Source organism: Mus musculus, chromosome 13, assembly GCF_000001635.26.
Source record: "Mus musculus strain C57BL/6J chromosome 13, GRCm38.p6 C57BL/6J".
NCBI classification, from domain to species: Eukaryota; Metazoa; Chordata; class Mammalia; order Rodentia; family Muridae; genus Mus; species Mus musculus.
The window spans coordinates 13,648,080-13,662,734 of NC_000079.6; the positions used below are offsets into that span (position 1 = coordinate 13,648,080).

Genomic DNA, 14,655 nt, shown 5'->3' on the forward strand with positions numbered 1-14,655 from the left:
ATGCAGACCTGAGTTCAGATCCCAGTCGCTATGCAGGGCAGCTTACAAACCCCTGCAACTACAGCTCCAAGGGATCTGAGCCTACTTCCTGGCCTTTTCAGGCACCTGTGCAGGCAGGCGGGCAGGCAGGCACACACTCACATGTGCACACTTTAAAAATAAAAATAAATCTTAAAAATAGTTTTGAGAGAAATACCACAGGAAGTGATAACCTTGTTTTATAGAAATAGTTCCTCATATAATTAATGTATTTCACTTATAATACTTAAAAGCTACTCATAAATAGTAGATTTATAACATAAATGCCAACATTTAAACCAAATTTATTGAGAAATTGCATAAGAATTAAATCTATTATACATAGGTATGTTTGTATTTTTTCTTATAACCTGAAGTTTTAGGTTATTATGTATCTGGGTTATAAGATTGTAAACTTCTTCTTGCTTTTCTTTTTCTCTAGGAAATTCTTCTCCTTGGTATTCACAAAATTGTTGAAAGTGATTTTACTATGAGCCCTTCACAGTGTCTGACCTTTCCTTTCCTGCATACCCCGAGTTTAAGCAATGGTGTCTTATCACAGAAACCTCCTGGGATTCTTAACAGTAAAGCCTTAGGCTTATTGAGAAGAGCACGGATTTCCCGAGGCAAGAAAGAGGCTGATAGAGAGAGTTTTCCCTATAGGCTGCTTTCCTCTTGGCATATAGCCCCAATCCACCTGCCGTTGCTGGGACAGAACTGCTGGCCACACCTGTCAGAAGGATTTAGTGTTTCTCTGTGGTTTAATGTGGAATACATCCATGAATCCGAGAGTGCTGCAGAAAGGGGAAAAAGAGTAAAGAAAAGAAACAAACCATCAGTTCTGGAAGACAGCAGTTTTGAAGGAGCAGGTATGATGGCAGGGTCTGATCTATATACTAAGATTCTTCAAATAGCTGTTTGCCTGAGTTTTAAGCATATCTGGCAGTATTTTAATGTATTCTTTAAATGTTATTCACCTTAAAGATCCTACTTCACTACTGAATTACCAAAGCCTGAGTTTTCAAACAGCCTTGAAATCTTCATTGTCTCTAAACTTTAGATAGGGAAGTGGGGATGCTCTGTTTCTGCAACAGCTGTTGAAGTTAGCAGTCCCATGACTGTGTTAGTGTGGCTTCTGATACTAGATAGTTATAAATAAAACCCTATGGCCATTTTTATTTTAAGTTCTCCTTCTGTGTCTTACACCAATGGCCCCTTCTAGTTACTGTCCCTGATCATTTATATGTAACAGTCCAAAGTTAGAACAGAGTTCATCTGTAACTGAAGAACTGCTGTTAGGATGTATTGAAATTGAATTTTGTTTTTGTTCTCTTCTTTTTTAAGCAATCAACAGTTTCTTAAGTCATATAGCAGCTAGAGGAAGTAGTCTTAAAAACTGGCTGTGTATTTTTTTAACCTGTTAAAAATGGTGGCTAATATTTTTATACCCTAATAATTGATAATGTTCCTCTTTTTTAAAAGTCTGAGCTTTTGGACATGCACTGTTTATTTTAGTACATCTTAGCTTAGTTTAACATAAAGTCACATCATAGTAACAAATAGCTTATCACACATATTCCACCTGCCATTGCTGTCACAGATAATGGGAATATAGAGGCAACTCAAGATTTAAGTAGTAAGATGCCATTGGGAGGGGTAAGCAGCTAGCTCACAGCCATAAACACTTCTCTCAGCGGAGACAAACTGTGATTCAGGGTTTGGCATCACTTAGCATGTTTATTTCAAGGTTGTTCACTACCTTAAATAATGATCATTTGAGCAGTGCAGCTTTTCTAAGAAGAGTATTAATAATATTATAGATCGTGCCTTTGTAACAATTTTTTTAGTGCAAGGCATCTGTTGATGGCATGTGCTCCCTGGGCCATGGTCAGTTGTGTTAGAGTGACCCAATCCAACAAAAGCAGAACCTTGGTATGGAGTGTGGCTGACGATGGTCCTTTAGCACCCTCAGGCCTTGTAGTTTAAAGCATTTAATAACTTTTAAAACACTGGAGTTTTTTTGATTTGGGTTTTTTTTTTTAACCCACTGTGTTCTTTTGAGGCTAACATGTAACCTTTAAATACAGTTGTTTAGAACAGGTTTCAGCCTTTGGTGTAAATGATCTGTTACAAATAAACCAACATACATTGTTTTCTTTAAAATTTACTTTTCCATAAAGTTTTTATGAACTATTTTGTTGATGATTCTAACATTTTTTCTCACAGAAGGTGATAGACCAGAAGTTACAGAATCCATCAATCCTGGTGACAGACTCATAGAAGACGGCTGTATTCATTTGATTTCACTGGGGTCCAAAGCATTGATGATCCAAGTGTGGGCTGATCCCCACAGTGGCACTTTTATCTTTCGGTATTGATTATTCTCAACTCTTAGCAAATATATCATTATTTAAGAAATTATCAAATAATATTTATAATAACAATCTGTTATTAGACATCATTACAGAAAAAATTAAAAGAACAATTATCAGCAGCACGTGGATTCTATCTAGCAGTACAGAGATAGCAAAATATGCCAAATCAGGTGCCTACACCTCCAGCAGACGTGACTGGAGAAGTCTTGCTGAAAACAGTCATACTGGCAGTCTTGGTTTCATGGCTCGTAGGCAGACAGAAGATGCTCTCCATGTTCCCTAAACCAGTACAACCATTGTTACGCCATGCAATAAGGACAGTAACGCCTATGGGACAGTGTTTCTCTATCTAGCTGGTTTTACTCAAACAGTACTCTCTCCTTGTGTCCTTAAGGGCACAACACTTTTATTCTTGTTCTGTTTTCTTGTTCTCCTTTTTCCCTATCACAGGGCGAAGGGGCCAGCCTGTCCCTGGACTAGAACCTTAGAAGACACTTTGAGACAAGCATGCTTGGGTTTGAAATAGGGGTGTGGTGTTTATCCTGCTTCCAGAGACAGCTTCTCCATGAGCTCAAACAGGACACAGCAATTTACTAGTTTAATGTATATTACATATTATCTTCCTAAAAGTCAAAAGTCTGTATGGTATTTAGATTTTGTGTTTTGTAGATATTATAAATGTTATTAGGTGTTTTCTGCATACATTTTCTCCTTATACTTTCAGTAATCTTATAAAGAAAGTTAGCATCCAATACATTCTGGAATTTATACTCTTATTACAGTATGTATTACCTTCTTGAACAAAATATTACATTATAATTTCTAAAATAAACAATGAGTATGTAAGTAGAAACTGCCTTTATAGAAATTGATTTATAGAAATTATTGCCTAAGTTATTGACATCAGTCAATGAATTTAATCCATTTTAGTTTATAAATTGAGGAAGCAGATGTAATGTGAAAGTCACACTGACTTTCTCAGTTGGTTTGTTTTAAAATAGAAGTTACTTTTAATCTCACATATTGATCATGACAGTTGCAGCATATGTGTTAACTATTAAGGTCAGAATTGTCATGTTTTTGATCTGTGACTTTTTTCTGCAGTGTGTGCATGGACTCAAATGATGACACGAAAGCTGTCTCACTAGCACAGGTGGAATCACAGGAGAATATTTTCTTTCCAAGCAAATGGCAACACTTAGTACTTACCTATATTCAGCATCCTCAAGGGAAAAAGAATGTCCATGGGGAAATCTCCATATGGGTCTCTGGGCAGAGGTAAGAAGCATTCTCAGAGATACGCTTCCCAGTTACAGTTTTAGTTTTAGTCTTCATTCCTGAAACATTGCAAACTAGGTAAAATTTAATATGTATTAACAGAAATTTATATAAAAACTGGATTCCTTTTCTTTCTTTTCTTTTTTTTTTTTTTTTTTTTTTTTTTTGGTTTTTCGAGACAGGGTTTCTCTGTATAGCCCTAGCTGTCCTGGAACTCACTTTGCAGACCAGGCTGACCTCGAACTCAGAAATCTATCTGCCTCTGCCTCCCAATTGCTGGGATTAAAGGCGTGTGCAACCATTGCCCGGCATTGGATTTTTTTTTTCCTGTTTATCACTCCAGTACAGAAGTCTTCCATAGACATAACTTTTGAAAATTATCCATGAATTCTGCTTGAGAGGATTCAGCCAACGTTAAACTGAAAATATCTGAGAATTGCATCTATGATGAACATTTATAGTATTGCCTTCTGGTTATTCTCTAGACAATAGAGCATAACAGCTATTTATAAGGCTTATATTATTTATTTTAGGTGTTACAAGTAACTTAAAGATAGTTTAACTTATATAAGAGGCTATGTGTAAGTTATATGTAAATATGGTATTTTCTAGAAGGGATTTGAATATTCTTAGCTTTTGGTGTCTGTGGGATGCCTGAAACTAACTTCCAATGAATACTATCGATGACTATATTTAGGTATGAGGAGCAAACTAAAAACCTGGGCATTATGTATTTATGATCAATATATACTAGGTAAGTAATTATTGGAGATGTAATATTGTCCCTCAAACCCATATGTTACAAGAATGTATCCACTAGAAGTTCTTTAAATTAATTGAATAAGAAGGCTAATGGAGTACTACTCAGCTATTAAAAAGAATGAATTTATGAAATTCCTAGCCAAATGGATGGATCTGGAGGGCATCATCCTGAGTGAGGTAACACATTCACAAAGGAACTCACACAATATGTACTCACTGATAAGTGGATATTAGCCCAAAACCTAGGATACCCAAGATATAAGATACAATTTCCTAAACACATGAAACTCAAGAAAAATGAACACTGAAGTGTGGACACTATGCCCCTCCTTAGAAGTGGGACCAAAACACCCTTGGAAGGAGTTACAGAGACAAAGTTTGGAGCTGAGATGAAAGGATGGACCATGTAGAGACTGCCATATCCAGGGATCCACCCCATAATCAGCATCCAAACGCTGACACCATTGCATACACTAGCAAGATTTTATCGAAAGGACCCAGATGTAGCTGTCTCTTGTGAGACTATGCCGGGGCCTATCAAACACAGAAGTGGATGCTCACAGTCAGCTAATGGATGGATCACAGGGCTCCCAATGGAGGAGCTAGAGAAAGTACCCAAGGAGCTAAAGGGATCTGCAACCCTATAGGTGGATCAACATTATGAACTAACCAGTACCCCGGAGCTCTTGACTCTAGCTGCATATATATCAAAAGATGGCCTAGTCGGCCATCACTAGAAAGAGAGGCCCATTGGACACACAAACTTTATATGCCCCAGAACAGGGGAACGCCAGGGCCAAAAAGGGGGAGTGGGCAGGTAGGGGAGTGGGGGTGGGTGGGTATGGGGGACTTTTGGTATAGCATTGGAAATGTAAATGAGCTAAATACCTAATAAAAAATTGAAAGAAAAAAAAAAGAAGGCTAATACCTAAGTCAAGTTAGGTAGAAAGAAATTAAATGGCTAAAGAATATAACGCATTTATATTTGGTAATAGACTTAGATTGGGTCTTAGAACCATACAATGTGACAGATTCAGGTAGGATACTGCATGACTTTTGCCACATAAACTTCACAACCAAATTAATAAACATTTGTAGACTCTCTTGATGAAAACATTAACCCTGAATGAGCTGTGCCCTCGCTTGCTCTAATGAAACACCAGCCAAAAGCAGCTCAGGGAGAGAGGGAAGGGTTACTTGGTTTATGGGTTACAGTCCATCACTTAGGAGAGCCAGGGCAGGGACGCAAGGCAGAGTCCTGCAGGCAGGAACTGAAGCAGAGAACACAGGAATGCTGTTCACTCCCATGCTGACCCCTGGCTTGCTCAGCTGCCTTTCTTATCTAGCACAGGACTACCTGCCTATAGGTATTGCAGCATAGCACGTCCTCCTCCATTAATCAGCAATCAGGAAAACATCCCACATCCAGGCCAACAGGCTAGTCTCATAAAGGCAGTTCCTCGACTGAGACTCCTTCTTCCTGGGCGACTTTGCCAAGCTGTCAAAAACTAACCAGCACAAATTATAAAGGTGGCTGGAAGGAGTCTCAGTTGAGTCATGAGAAAGAAAAATGGGTAGAAAAGATGGAAAAAAAGCTTGGCAAGAGTGAGTGACAAGCTGACAGTTATAATTTAACGTTTTAATAAAAGTTTGTTATGTGTTATATACTTGTTAGACCTTTTGCTAGGTGTTTTATATATGTTGCCTCTGAATCCTCTCAAAAATTAAGAGAGAGAAGTTCACTGAAGTCATATATATCCTTAGCACAAATTAAGTGAATTTTATCAGGTATTTATCAAGGAATTATTGTGTGTTAGACATGGCACTGCTGTAGGAGGCTGCAAGCACCGGTTACTTTCAACCATCAGCTTTCAATCACTGAGAGAGAGAACGAAGAATGGCGTTGGGGTAGTCTATGATGTCTGCTACAGGAAGTTAAACTCAGGTTTAGTTTTGTTGATTTATTGAAGAAAATCTATCTTCAAAACAGTATTCCTAACTGACTAGGCCTGAATGGCAGCTATACCCAATATAAATTTATTTTCAGGACACTGGGCTGGAACTATTAGAGCTGGATATGGACCCCATTCTTCTTGAAAAATCTCCTCATTCCTTAAGCTAGTAACAACTGCCCGTCATTGTGTTTTGTCTTTGCACTGTGCCTCATTTTATCCCTCTCTATGGGATATACTTCACTATGAAGTAGTATGTTATTGACTTGACTATTTTACATGGCTCAACTGAGACCTGCAGTGGGATAATGAAATTTGCCTGGAGCTGTGCTACATGGGAGCAGTCTAGGCAATACTTGAAGCTCTGAGCCTAGATGGTGGTCATGCTGTGTACTGTGCTGCTCCTTCAGCCCTTTCTTCCTCAGGACGTTTGATGGCTATAGGACCGTACTCTAGTTCCTAGGCACTTTCAGAGTGAGAGAGGAGGTTGTCAGGAGTACTTCTGCAGTTAGTGAGTATAGTCTCTTGACTCACACATTGCTCTCTCCTTCCTTTCCCACTTACTAATTTACTTTGCTTTGAAGACATTTTTTTTACCAGTTGGTAGAAGTTAATTTCATTAGTTAACAGATCAGTGAACAAGTGACAAAGGTCAGCAGTATTATTTTGTTGATTTAAATTTGATTCTTTATTATTTTAGAAGCTATGTATTGTTTTCCTACAAAGAATGTATTTCAAGGAGTTATTTTAATAAAAAAAATAGCAGGCTAAGCATAGTGACTCACACTTGTAATTCCAGTATTGTAGAAGTTGAGACGGGAGGATTGCTGTGAGTTCAAGGTCAGCCTAGACTATAGAGGGAGACTACCTTAGAGAAGTGAACAAACAAAAACAAAAAACCATAACAACACTGGAAAAATAGCTTATTAGCACCAGAATCACATAAGAGTGTGTGACAGAGATATGCTTAGTATTTATTGTTTATTTTACATTCATCTTGCCATATTTTTTGTCTTGTGGAGATTATATGCTCCAGTACAGGGCAATGCCAGGGCCAGGAAGCAGGAGTGGGTGGGTTGGGGAGCAGGGCGGGGGTAGGGTATAGGGACTTTTGGGATAGCATTTGAAATGTAAATGAAGAAAATATCTAATAAAAATAAAAAAGAAAAGTAAATCATAATGCTACAAGGTGGCGGTAGTGTTTTAATTGTGGCCATTTATTAGTCCAGAAAGGAGGCAGTCATAGTATCTCATTTCTTTCCTTTTTAAAATATATATGTATATATGGAAATTTTTATTTCCTTTTATTATTATTTATATATGCACATATATATGTATGTGTATGTATGTGTATAGTGTATTCCTCTTGGGGCTGATGAGATGGCGCAGCAGGAAAAGGTTCCTGTCACCAAGCCTAACAGTCTGGGTTTGATTCCTGTAACTCAATTGAGAGAATTGACTTCTACAAGTATTGAGACTTAGTGTACATATGGACACAGAAATATACACACATATATACAAAAATGTGATTTTAAACATGAAAAATGTTACTATAAGATAATTGGTTTTATTTACTAAATGTGAATCAGAGACTAAAGTTTTAAAATAAATGTATTAAAAAGGTTTAATTTCTTAAAGTGAGTTATCCATGTAAGTCTCCATTTTCAAAATTTTAGACTTTGCCTTGATAAGTCATCCTCATTGCCCTAATATGGAGTTTAAGGCATTCCTGAAACAGGACTTGCACTTAGCAGTGTCTTCAGGTGATGGAGTCCCGTCAGCCTTTGTGTTTGTCTCTGAGAAAACCTTACTTTTACCTGTCCCAGTTCTGTTTTACATAAGAGTTCTTGACCAGCCTTTACAGAGAAACAGAACAAACAAAATTTCTGTAATCTTTAGCATTAGAAAACAAAATACAAAAACACTGGTATTTTAGCGTTTAATACAGAAAAAGTTGGGAACATTTGGAAACTGATTTCCAAATAGAAATCATTGCCAAGATGTGAGACTTTGACAAAATAAGGAGAGATTATTACTTTGTTCTGTAAGCCAAGGCGGCACACATGCAGGAGGCAGGTCACAAAGACAGTGTGGAGCAAATGCCAGGAAGGGGCTTGTGTGGGAGCCAGGAGACAAAGAGCGTGGAGCAAATGTGTTTTTTCTTCCTGGCAATATGTAGGATCGCTTGGCATCTCTTCTACAGGTATTGTCTGCTGCCTGCACCTCTGACCAAGAGACAGAGGCTACCCTCTTTTCCTTTCCATTGTCTATAATACAACTCAGGACCTAGAGAAGTTCGGGAATCTCCCCTTATTAAACGCTCATGGTATTCCTACATATCATTAATTTAACTTTTGTTTTTAATGTAGGAAGACTGATGTCATCTTGGATTTTGTGCTCCCAAGAAAAACAAGCTTATCATCAGACAGCAATAAAACATTTTGCATGATTGGTCATTGCTTAACATCCCAAGAAGAGTCTCTGCAATTAGCTGGAAAATGGGACCTGGGGAACTTGCTCCTCTTCAATGGTATATTTCCCCCATGAAACATTTACAAACTTTAAATTAACTCATCTTACATAAATTAACCTGAGAGCAATCCTGGTCTCTCCTCCTTGACTTGTGTTTAATAGGTACTTCATTCCCAAGATTCTCACACTCACGTTCAGGATATTTTTTACCGTTTTTGTTACGGAATATTTCCTTACAGTTGCTAAGTGATATGGAGATGTAGTTTCTAACCTCACCCCATACACTTAATCAGCGTTGCTTAGGAAGTACAATGACATAACTAGGAAATCTATTTATGTAAATCTTATTTATGACTTTTAATGTGTGTGTGGGTGTTTTGCCTGCTTATGTGTCTGTGTACCACATATATGCCTGGTGCCCACAGAAGTCAGATCCCGTGTCGCTACAGCCACAGGAAGTTGTAAGCTGCTATGTAAGAGCTGGGAGTTAAATGCAGGCCCTCGGCAGAGCCAGTCAGCGCTCTTAACCATGAAGCTCCTTCTGTCCCTCTTCTATTTGTGATTTTAGTGCATTCTATCCAAATAGTGAATTTTTGCAAAAGCATTGAAATATATTAAGCCTGGCACATGGTAGCATTTGGAGTGTGTTTAGATGAGAGAAAATAAAGGCATCAATTCTAATTTCATTTAAAATGAAATGTACCAAGAAAGAGTTTTCGTCAATTTTTTAAGGTCCTCATTTATTAAAAAAGAGGAAAACAAAACAAAAAAGCAGCCGGGCAGTGGTGGTGCACGCCTTTAGTCCCAGCATTTGGGAGCAGAGGCAGGCAGATTTCTGAATTTGAGACTAGCCTGGTCTATAGAGTTAGTTCCAGGATGGCCGGGGCTATACAGAAAAACCCTGTCTCAAAAAGTCAAAACAGCAACAACAACAACAAGACCCTGTCACAAAGCAGAGGGTAGCGGTGGCGATGGTGATGGTGGATGGATGGTTTAGAAGTTAGGAACACTCCTTGCTCTTGCAGAGGATCAGGTTCCGTTCCCAGCACACACATGGTGGCTCACAACCATCTGCAACTCCAGTTCCAGGGGATCCAATGCCTTCTTCTAAATTCACAGGCACCAGGCACTCCTGCAGGCAAAATGCCCATACGCATAAAAATAAATAAATAAATAAATCTTAAACAGCAACAACAACCCCCCCCCCCAAAAAAACAAAAAGAAAACAGCAAAACAAACCTAAATGTGGTTAAATTAAAATTCACCATCTTTAGGAACAAAAAAAAATTATTAAAAGCTTCTGAGTTTACTTTATATCTGTGCGTCTTTAACATAGTCTACATAGGTTAGCGTCCTTTACACTTATTTGGAAACTGAGCCTTTGAGTTTTGTAAGATACAGTAAAGCACTGAAAGAATCTGTCACACACACACATACACACACGCACACACACACACACACGCACACACACACACATACACACACACATACACACACATACACACACATACACACACATACACACACACACACACATACACACACACACACACACACACACACACACACACACACACACAGAACCTCATTTTCTTGCTGTTTATGAAAAATTCTACTTGAAATGCTTTTTATAACGAGTTCTACTTTTCTGTTTATCCAGGAGCTAAAATTGGCTCACAAGAGGCCTTTTTCCTGTATGCTTGTGGACCCAACTACACATCCATCATGCCGTGTAAATATGGACAGCCAGTCATTGACTACTCCAAATACATTAATAAAGACATTTTGAGATGTGATGAAATCAGAGACCTTTTTATGACCAAGAAAGAAGTGGATGTTGGTCTCTTAATTGTAGGTTTCTGTAGATATGTTCATTGGAATGTATAATTAGCAGTGAGTTAGATTCCTAAAGTTTTTAATTTTGTTCTTTTCTTAGAATGTGGAGTTTTTTCTTAAAAGAATTTATGAAACACTTTAATATACTGTTAATCTTGTTTCATGCTTTAGTTGTATGTATTCTTATTTGTTTGAAATTATATTTATATAGCAATTTTATCAGCTGTTTATTTTATACCTAATAATCTTTTGTTTATGATACATTGAAGATACAACACTTTTAGCTTGATATAGTTTTTTTTAAATATCATGTTATATTTCTATTCATACTTATTGGTCATGAAAACTTTATATGCCTCAGTACAGGGGAACGCCAGGGCCAAGAAGTGGGAGTGGGTGGGTAGGGGAGTGGGGGGGAGGGTATGGGGGATGTTTGGGATAGCATTGGAAATGTAAATGAGGAAAATACCTAATTAAAAAAAAGAAAATAATGCAAAAAAAGGAAAGAAATACAAAGATTCACTTATAATATTAGCTGTAATTGCATGTATTAAGAGACTATGGGATGCTTCAGTGGGTAAAAAGGTTTGTTGTGCAGGCCTGACCTTGTGTGTGTAGGCTCAGCTTGAACCCTGGGACCCATGTAAAGCTAGACAGAAAACCACATGCCTGTTGCAACATGTATATGTGCACACACACAGATTAAAATTTAGTAACATGTATTCATGGTTTACATTATTTACTCATTAATATCAATGTAAAGTAGGCATTTCCCCTTCAAAGTATTGCTATTTGTTCCCTATTGCTTTTTCACATTATTCTTTAATTTTGCCCTACCAGTGCACAGTTCAAGAGCTACTGGTGGGGATTCTTGTTAATAGCACCAGTCAGCTATACCGGACTGTAAATAAGACATGTGCTATGCTTAATGAGACTACTTAAATTTCTATGACTTCTTATAAGTGACCAAATCCTAGGATTCTCTTTGACTTCTGTGAGTAGTAGATCAGAGAAGTTTCACATGGACCAGTGTTGGTTGAAACTACTATCTGTGAAAGGAAAAATTTGACTTAATTTTATTTACTTATCCTGACAGTGTGAAACTTAGTTTTAATGAAAGAAAAATCTATTCAGAGATATTCCTTTTTAAAATTGAAAATAGATTCTTCTCTTATACCGTACATCCCAACCAGTTTCCTCTCCTTCCACTCCTCCTGATGACCCTCCCCCAGCTTCTCTCTCCCCCAGCTTCTCTCTCCCCCAGCTTCTCTCTCCCCCAGATCCACTCCTGTCTGTTCCTGTTCAGAAAAGAGTAGGCTTGAAAGACAGAACAGCCAAAGAGGATAAAACAAAATAGTATAGGACAAAGCAAATGCCCTCATATCAAGGCTGGCTAAGATAACCCAATAGGAAGAAGAGTCTGAGGAGCAGGCAGGAGAGTCAGAGACACTCCCTCTCCTCCTACTAGGAGTCCCACAAAAATGTCACGCTAACAGCCTTAATATATACACAGAAGACCTGGTACAGACCTATGCAATCCCTACGCTTGCTATTTTGGTCTCTGTGAGCCCTTGTGAGCCCTGCTGATTCAGTGGGCCATACTCTGGTGTCCTCCAATCCCCTCTGACTCCTACAGTCTCTTCCTCCCTCAGAGACACATTTAACTAAGTAGGCAGCCTATGAGCAAATCCAAAATAAAAACTTGGGTAAGTTAGTCCAGAGTTCAGGTATTTCTAAGAATTTAGAACAGTGCCAAAAATAAGTTAACCGTAGCAGAAGACTTAACTCTCCTGTATTAAATATCTAAGGTCTTATCTATGTGAGCTTGATTATAGTGCTAATAATGCATTCTCTGAATAACGAGAAAAGGGCTTAGCTCTAGCTAGTAGTATTTATGTTTTAATATCATGTTGATTCTGGATTTATCAAAGGCAGACTCCTCAGTTGTGCTTCAGGTCATTGGTCACAGTTTGATTAACTGGTCAGTGCTGTTATGAGAGGCAGCTGTGCCTCTCTGTCTATCTTTGTTTGTGGCTATCTTTTAAAAAATAAAAAATAAAAAATAAAAAATAAAAATTAGTTAAGTGAAATATCTGCTAGTTGATAGGTAAAATTTTAAACTGTTTTGCCACTAAATGAAATGTTTGTGTTTTAGGAAAGTCTTTCAGTTGTTTATACAACTTGCTGTCCTGCTCAGTACACCATCTATGAACCAGTGATTCGACTCAAGGGCCAAGTGAAAACTCAGCCCTCTCAAAGACCCTTCAGCTCAAAGGAAGCCCAGAGCATCTTGCTAGAACCTTCTCAACTCAAAGGCCTCCAACCTACGGAATGTAAAGCCATCCAGGGCATTCTGCATGAGATTGGTGGGGCTGGCACATTTGTTTTTCTCTTTGCTAGGGTAAGAGTCATGGTCATAGTTTTCTCTGAACAGAAGCTCCATCTCTTTAGTGATAAATTGTAAGGCTTCTTATAGAATACCAAAAAACTATGCTTAACTATACTATGTAAAACTTTAAGACAGAAAATTATCACATAGTGCAGCTGATACTAAGCTTTCAGCCATGGATGAAAAGGGTTTATTTTAATTTTTGAAGATTTTAGAAGTTTTCTACTATCTACAAGTATAATTGGAACAAGTAAATGTTAAATATGTGAGTTTTTAAATTGTCTTTGGAAAGGAAAATATATGCTATACTAATGATATGAAAGAAATGGGTTGTTTTTTTTTTTTTTTTTTTTTGTTTTTGAGACAGGGTTTCTCTGTGTAGCCCTGGCTGTCCTGGAACTCACTTTGTAGACCAGGCTGGCCTCGAACTCAGAAATCCACCTGCCTCTGCCTCCCGAGTGCTGGGATTAAAGGCGTGCACCACCACGCCTGGCCTGAAAGAAATGTTTTGAAATGATTTATCTATTTTAATTATGTGTATGTGTTTGTGTGTGTATTCACATAATATGTGTATATACTGGTAGAAGCTTGTGTGTCACCTGACCTGGGTGCTGGGAACCAAACTCAAGTCCTCTGAAAAAGCAGCAAGCTCCCTTAACCATTGAGTTATCTCTCTAAATTCAAGATGTTTTCTTTTTTAAAAAAAAGAGAGAGAGAAAACTTTGTTTACAAGCATCATTTTAAAATAAACCATTTATTTATCTCTTCTCTTTAGCTGCTCACAGGCAGGAAGAACATCTTTCCTGACAGAGAATGAGCAGTCCGTAATTCAGTGCTTCCTATTTAAGGTTTGCTGAAAACACAATTTGGACACAAATAACCTTGTTTTGCTACATATAATTTCTATTTCGTCAGGTCTATACCCCTGTTTAAGGCAATGTGGATCTTCCTTTATCCATAGAATGTCATTTTGTTTTATCCCTAAGTGTATTTCTAAAACATCATCAGATTTTCACAGTATGTCCTTCAGGGACTTGCTTCCTTTAATGAGGCCACCTTTGATCTAATTTTGCCACAAAGGATGTACCAGCATTTGCTCTTTTTTTTTAAATGATTTATTTATTTATTTTTATATATGTGAGTACATTGTAGTTCTCTTCAGACACACCAGAAGAGGGCACCAGATCTCATTGCAGTTGGTTGTGAGCTACCATGTGGTTGCTGAGAATTGAACTCAGGACCTCTGGAATAACAGTGTTCTTACCTACTGAGCCATCTCTCCAGCCCCAGCATTTGTTCTTGTTAAAGTTTTAATAAAGGTCTTGCTAGCATCTTCTCTACCCTAATGTGTTTCCTGTCTTGTCATTCATCCTCCTACTGCTTTTCCCCATCTAGTATCTAAGTGAATAGATTTTTGTGATCTCCTTTCACATTGTAATTTCAAAATGTATGTCCTTTTTTCCTATTTTATCCAGGTAGTAAATATAATTGGATCCTAGAAGAAAACATTTAATTTCTACTGTGCATATATTTATGATCTTGCTAATAGACACTTGAAGTATGTTTTCACATT

At 37.8% G+C, this 14,655-nt stretch overlaps 1 protein-coding gene across 4 annotated transcripts in view; it reads left to right on the top strand.

The window, feature by feature from the left end:
* Lyst (lysosomal trafficking regulator) overlaps positions 1-14,655 on the top strand; it is a 188,493-nt gene that overhangs the window by 57,769 nt on the left and 116,069 nt on the right. For 3 of the 4 annotated variants that reach the window (XM_006516561.2, XM_006516563.4, NM_010748.2), the window contains exons 12-17: positions 461-887; positions 2,245-2,389; positions 3,498-3,671; positions 8,755-8,915; positions 10,518-10,708; positions 12,849-13,094. In XM_006516561.2, the coding sequence (XP_006516624.1) occupies positions 461-887; positions 2,245-2,389; positions 3,498-3,671; positions 8,755-8,915; positions 10,518-10,708; positions 12,849-13,094 (1,344 nt within the window). The remainder of the gene's footprint in view (positions 1-460; positions 888-2,244; positions 2,390-3,497; positions 3,672-8,754; positions 8,916-10,517; positions 10,709-12,848; positions 13,095-14,655) is intronic. The other variant, XM_006516562.2, reaches the window with a different exon arrangement.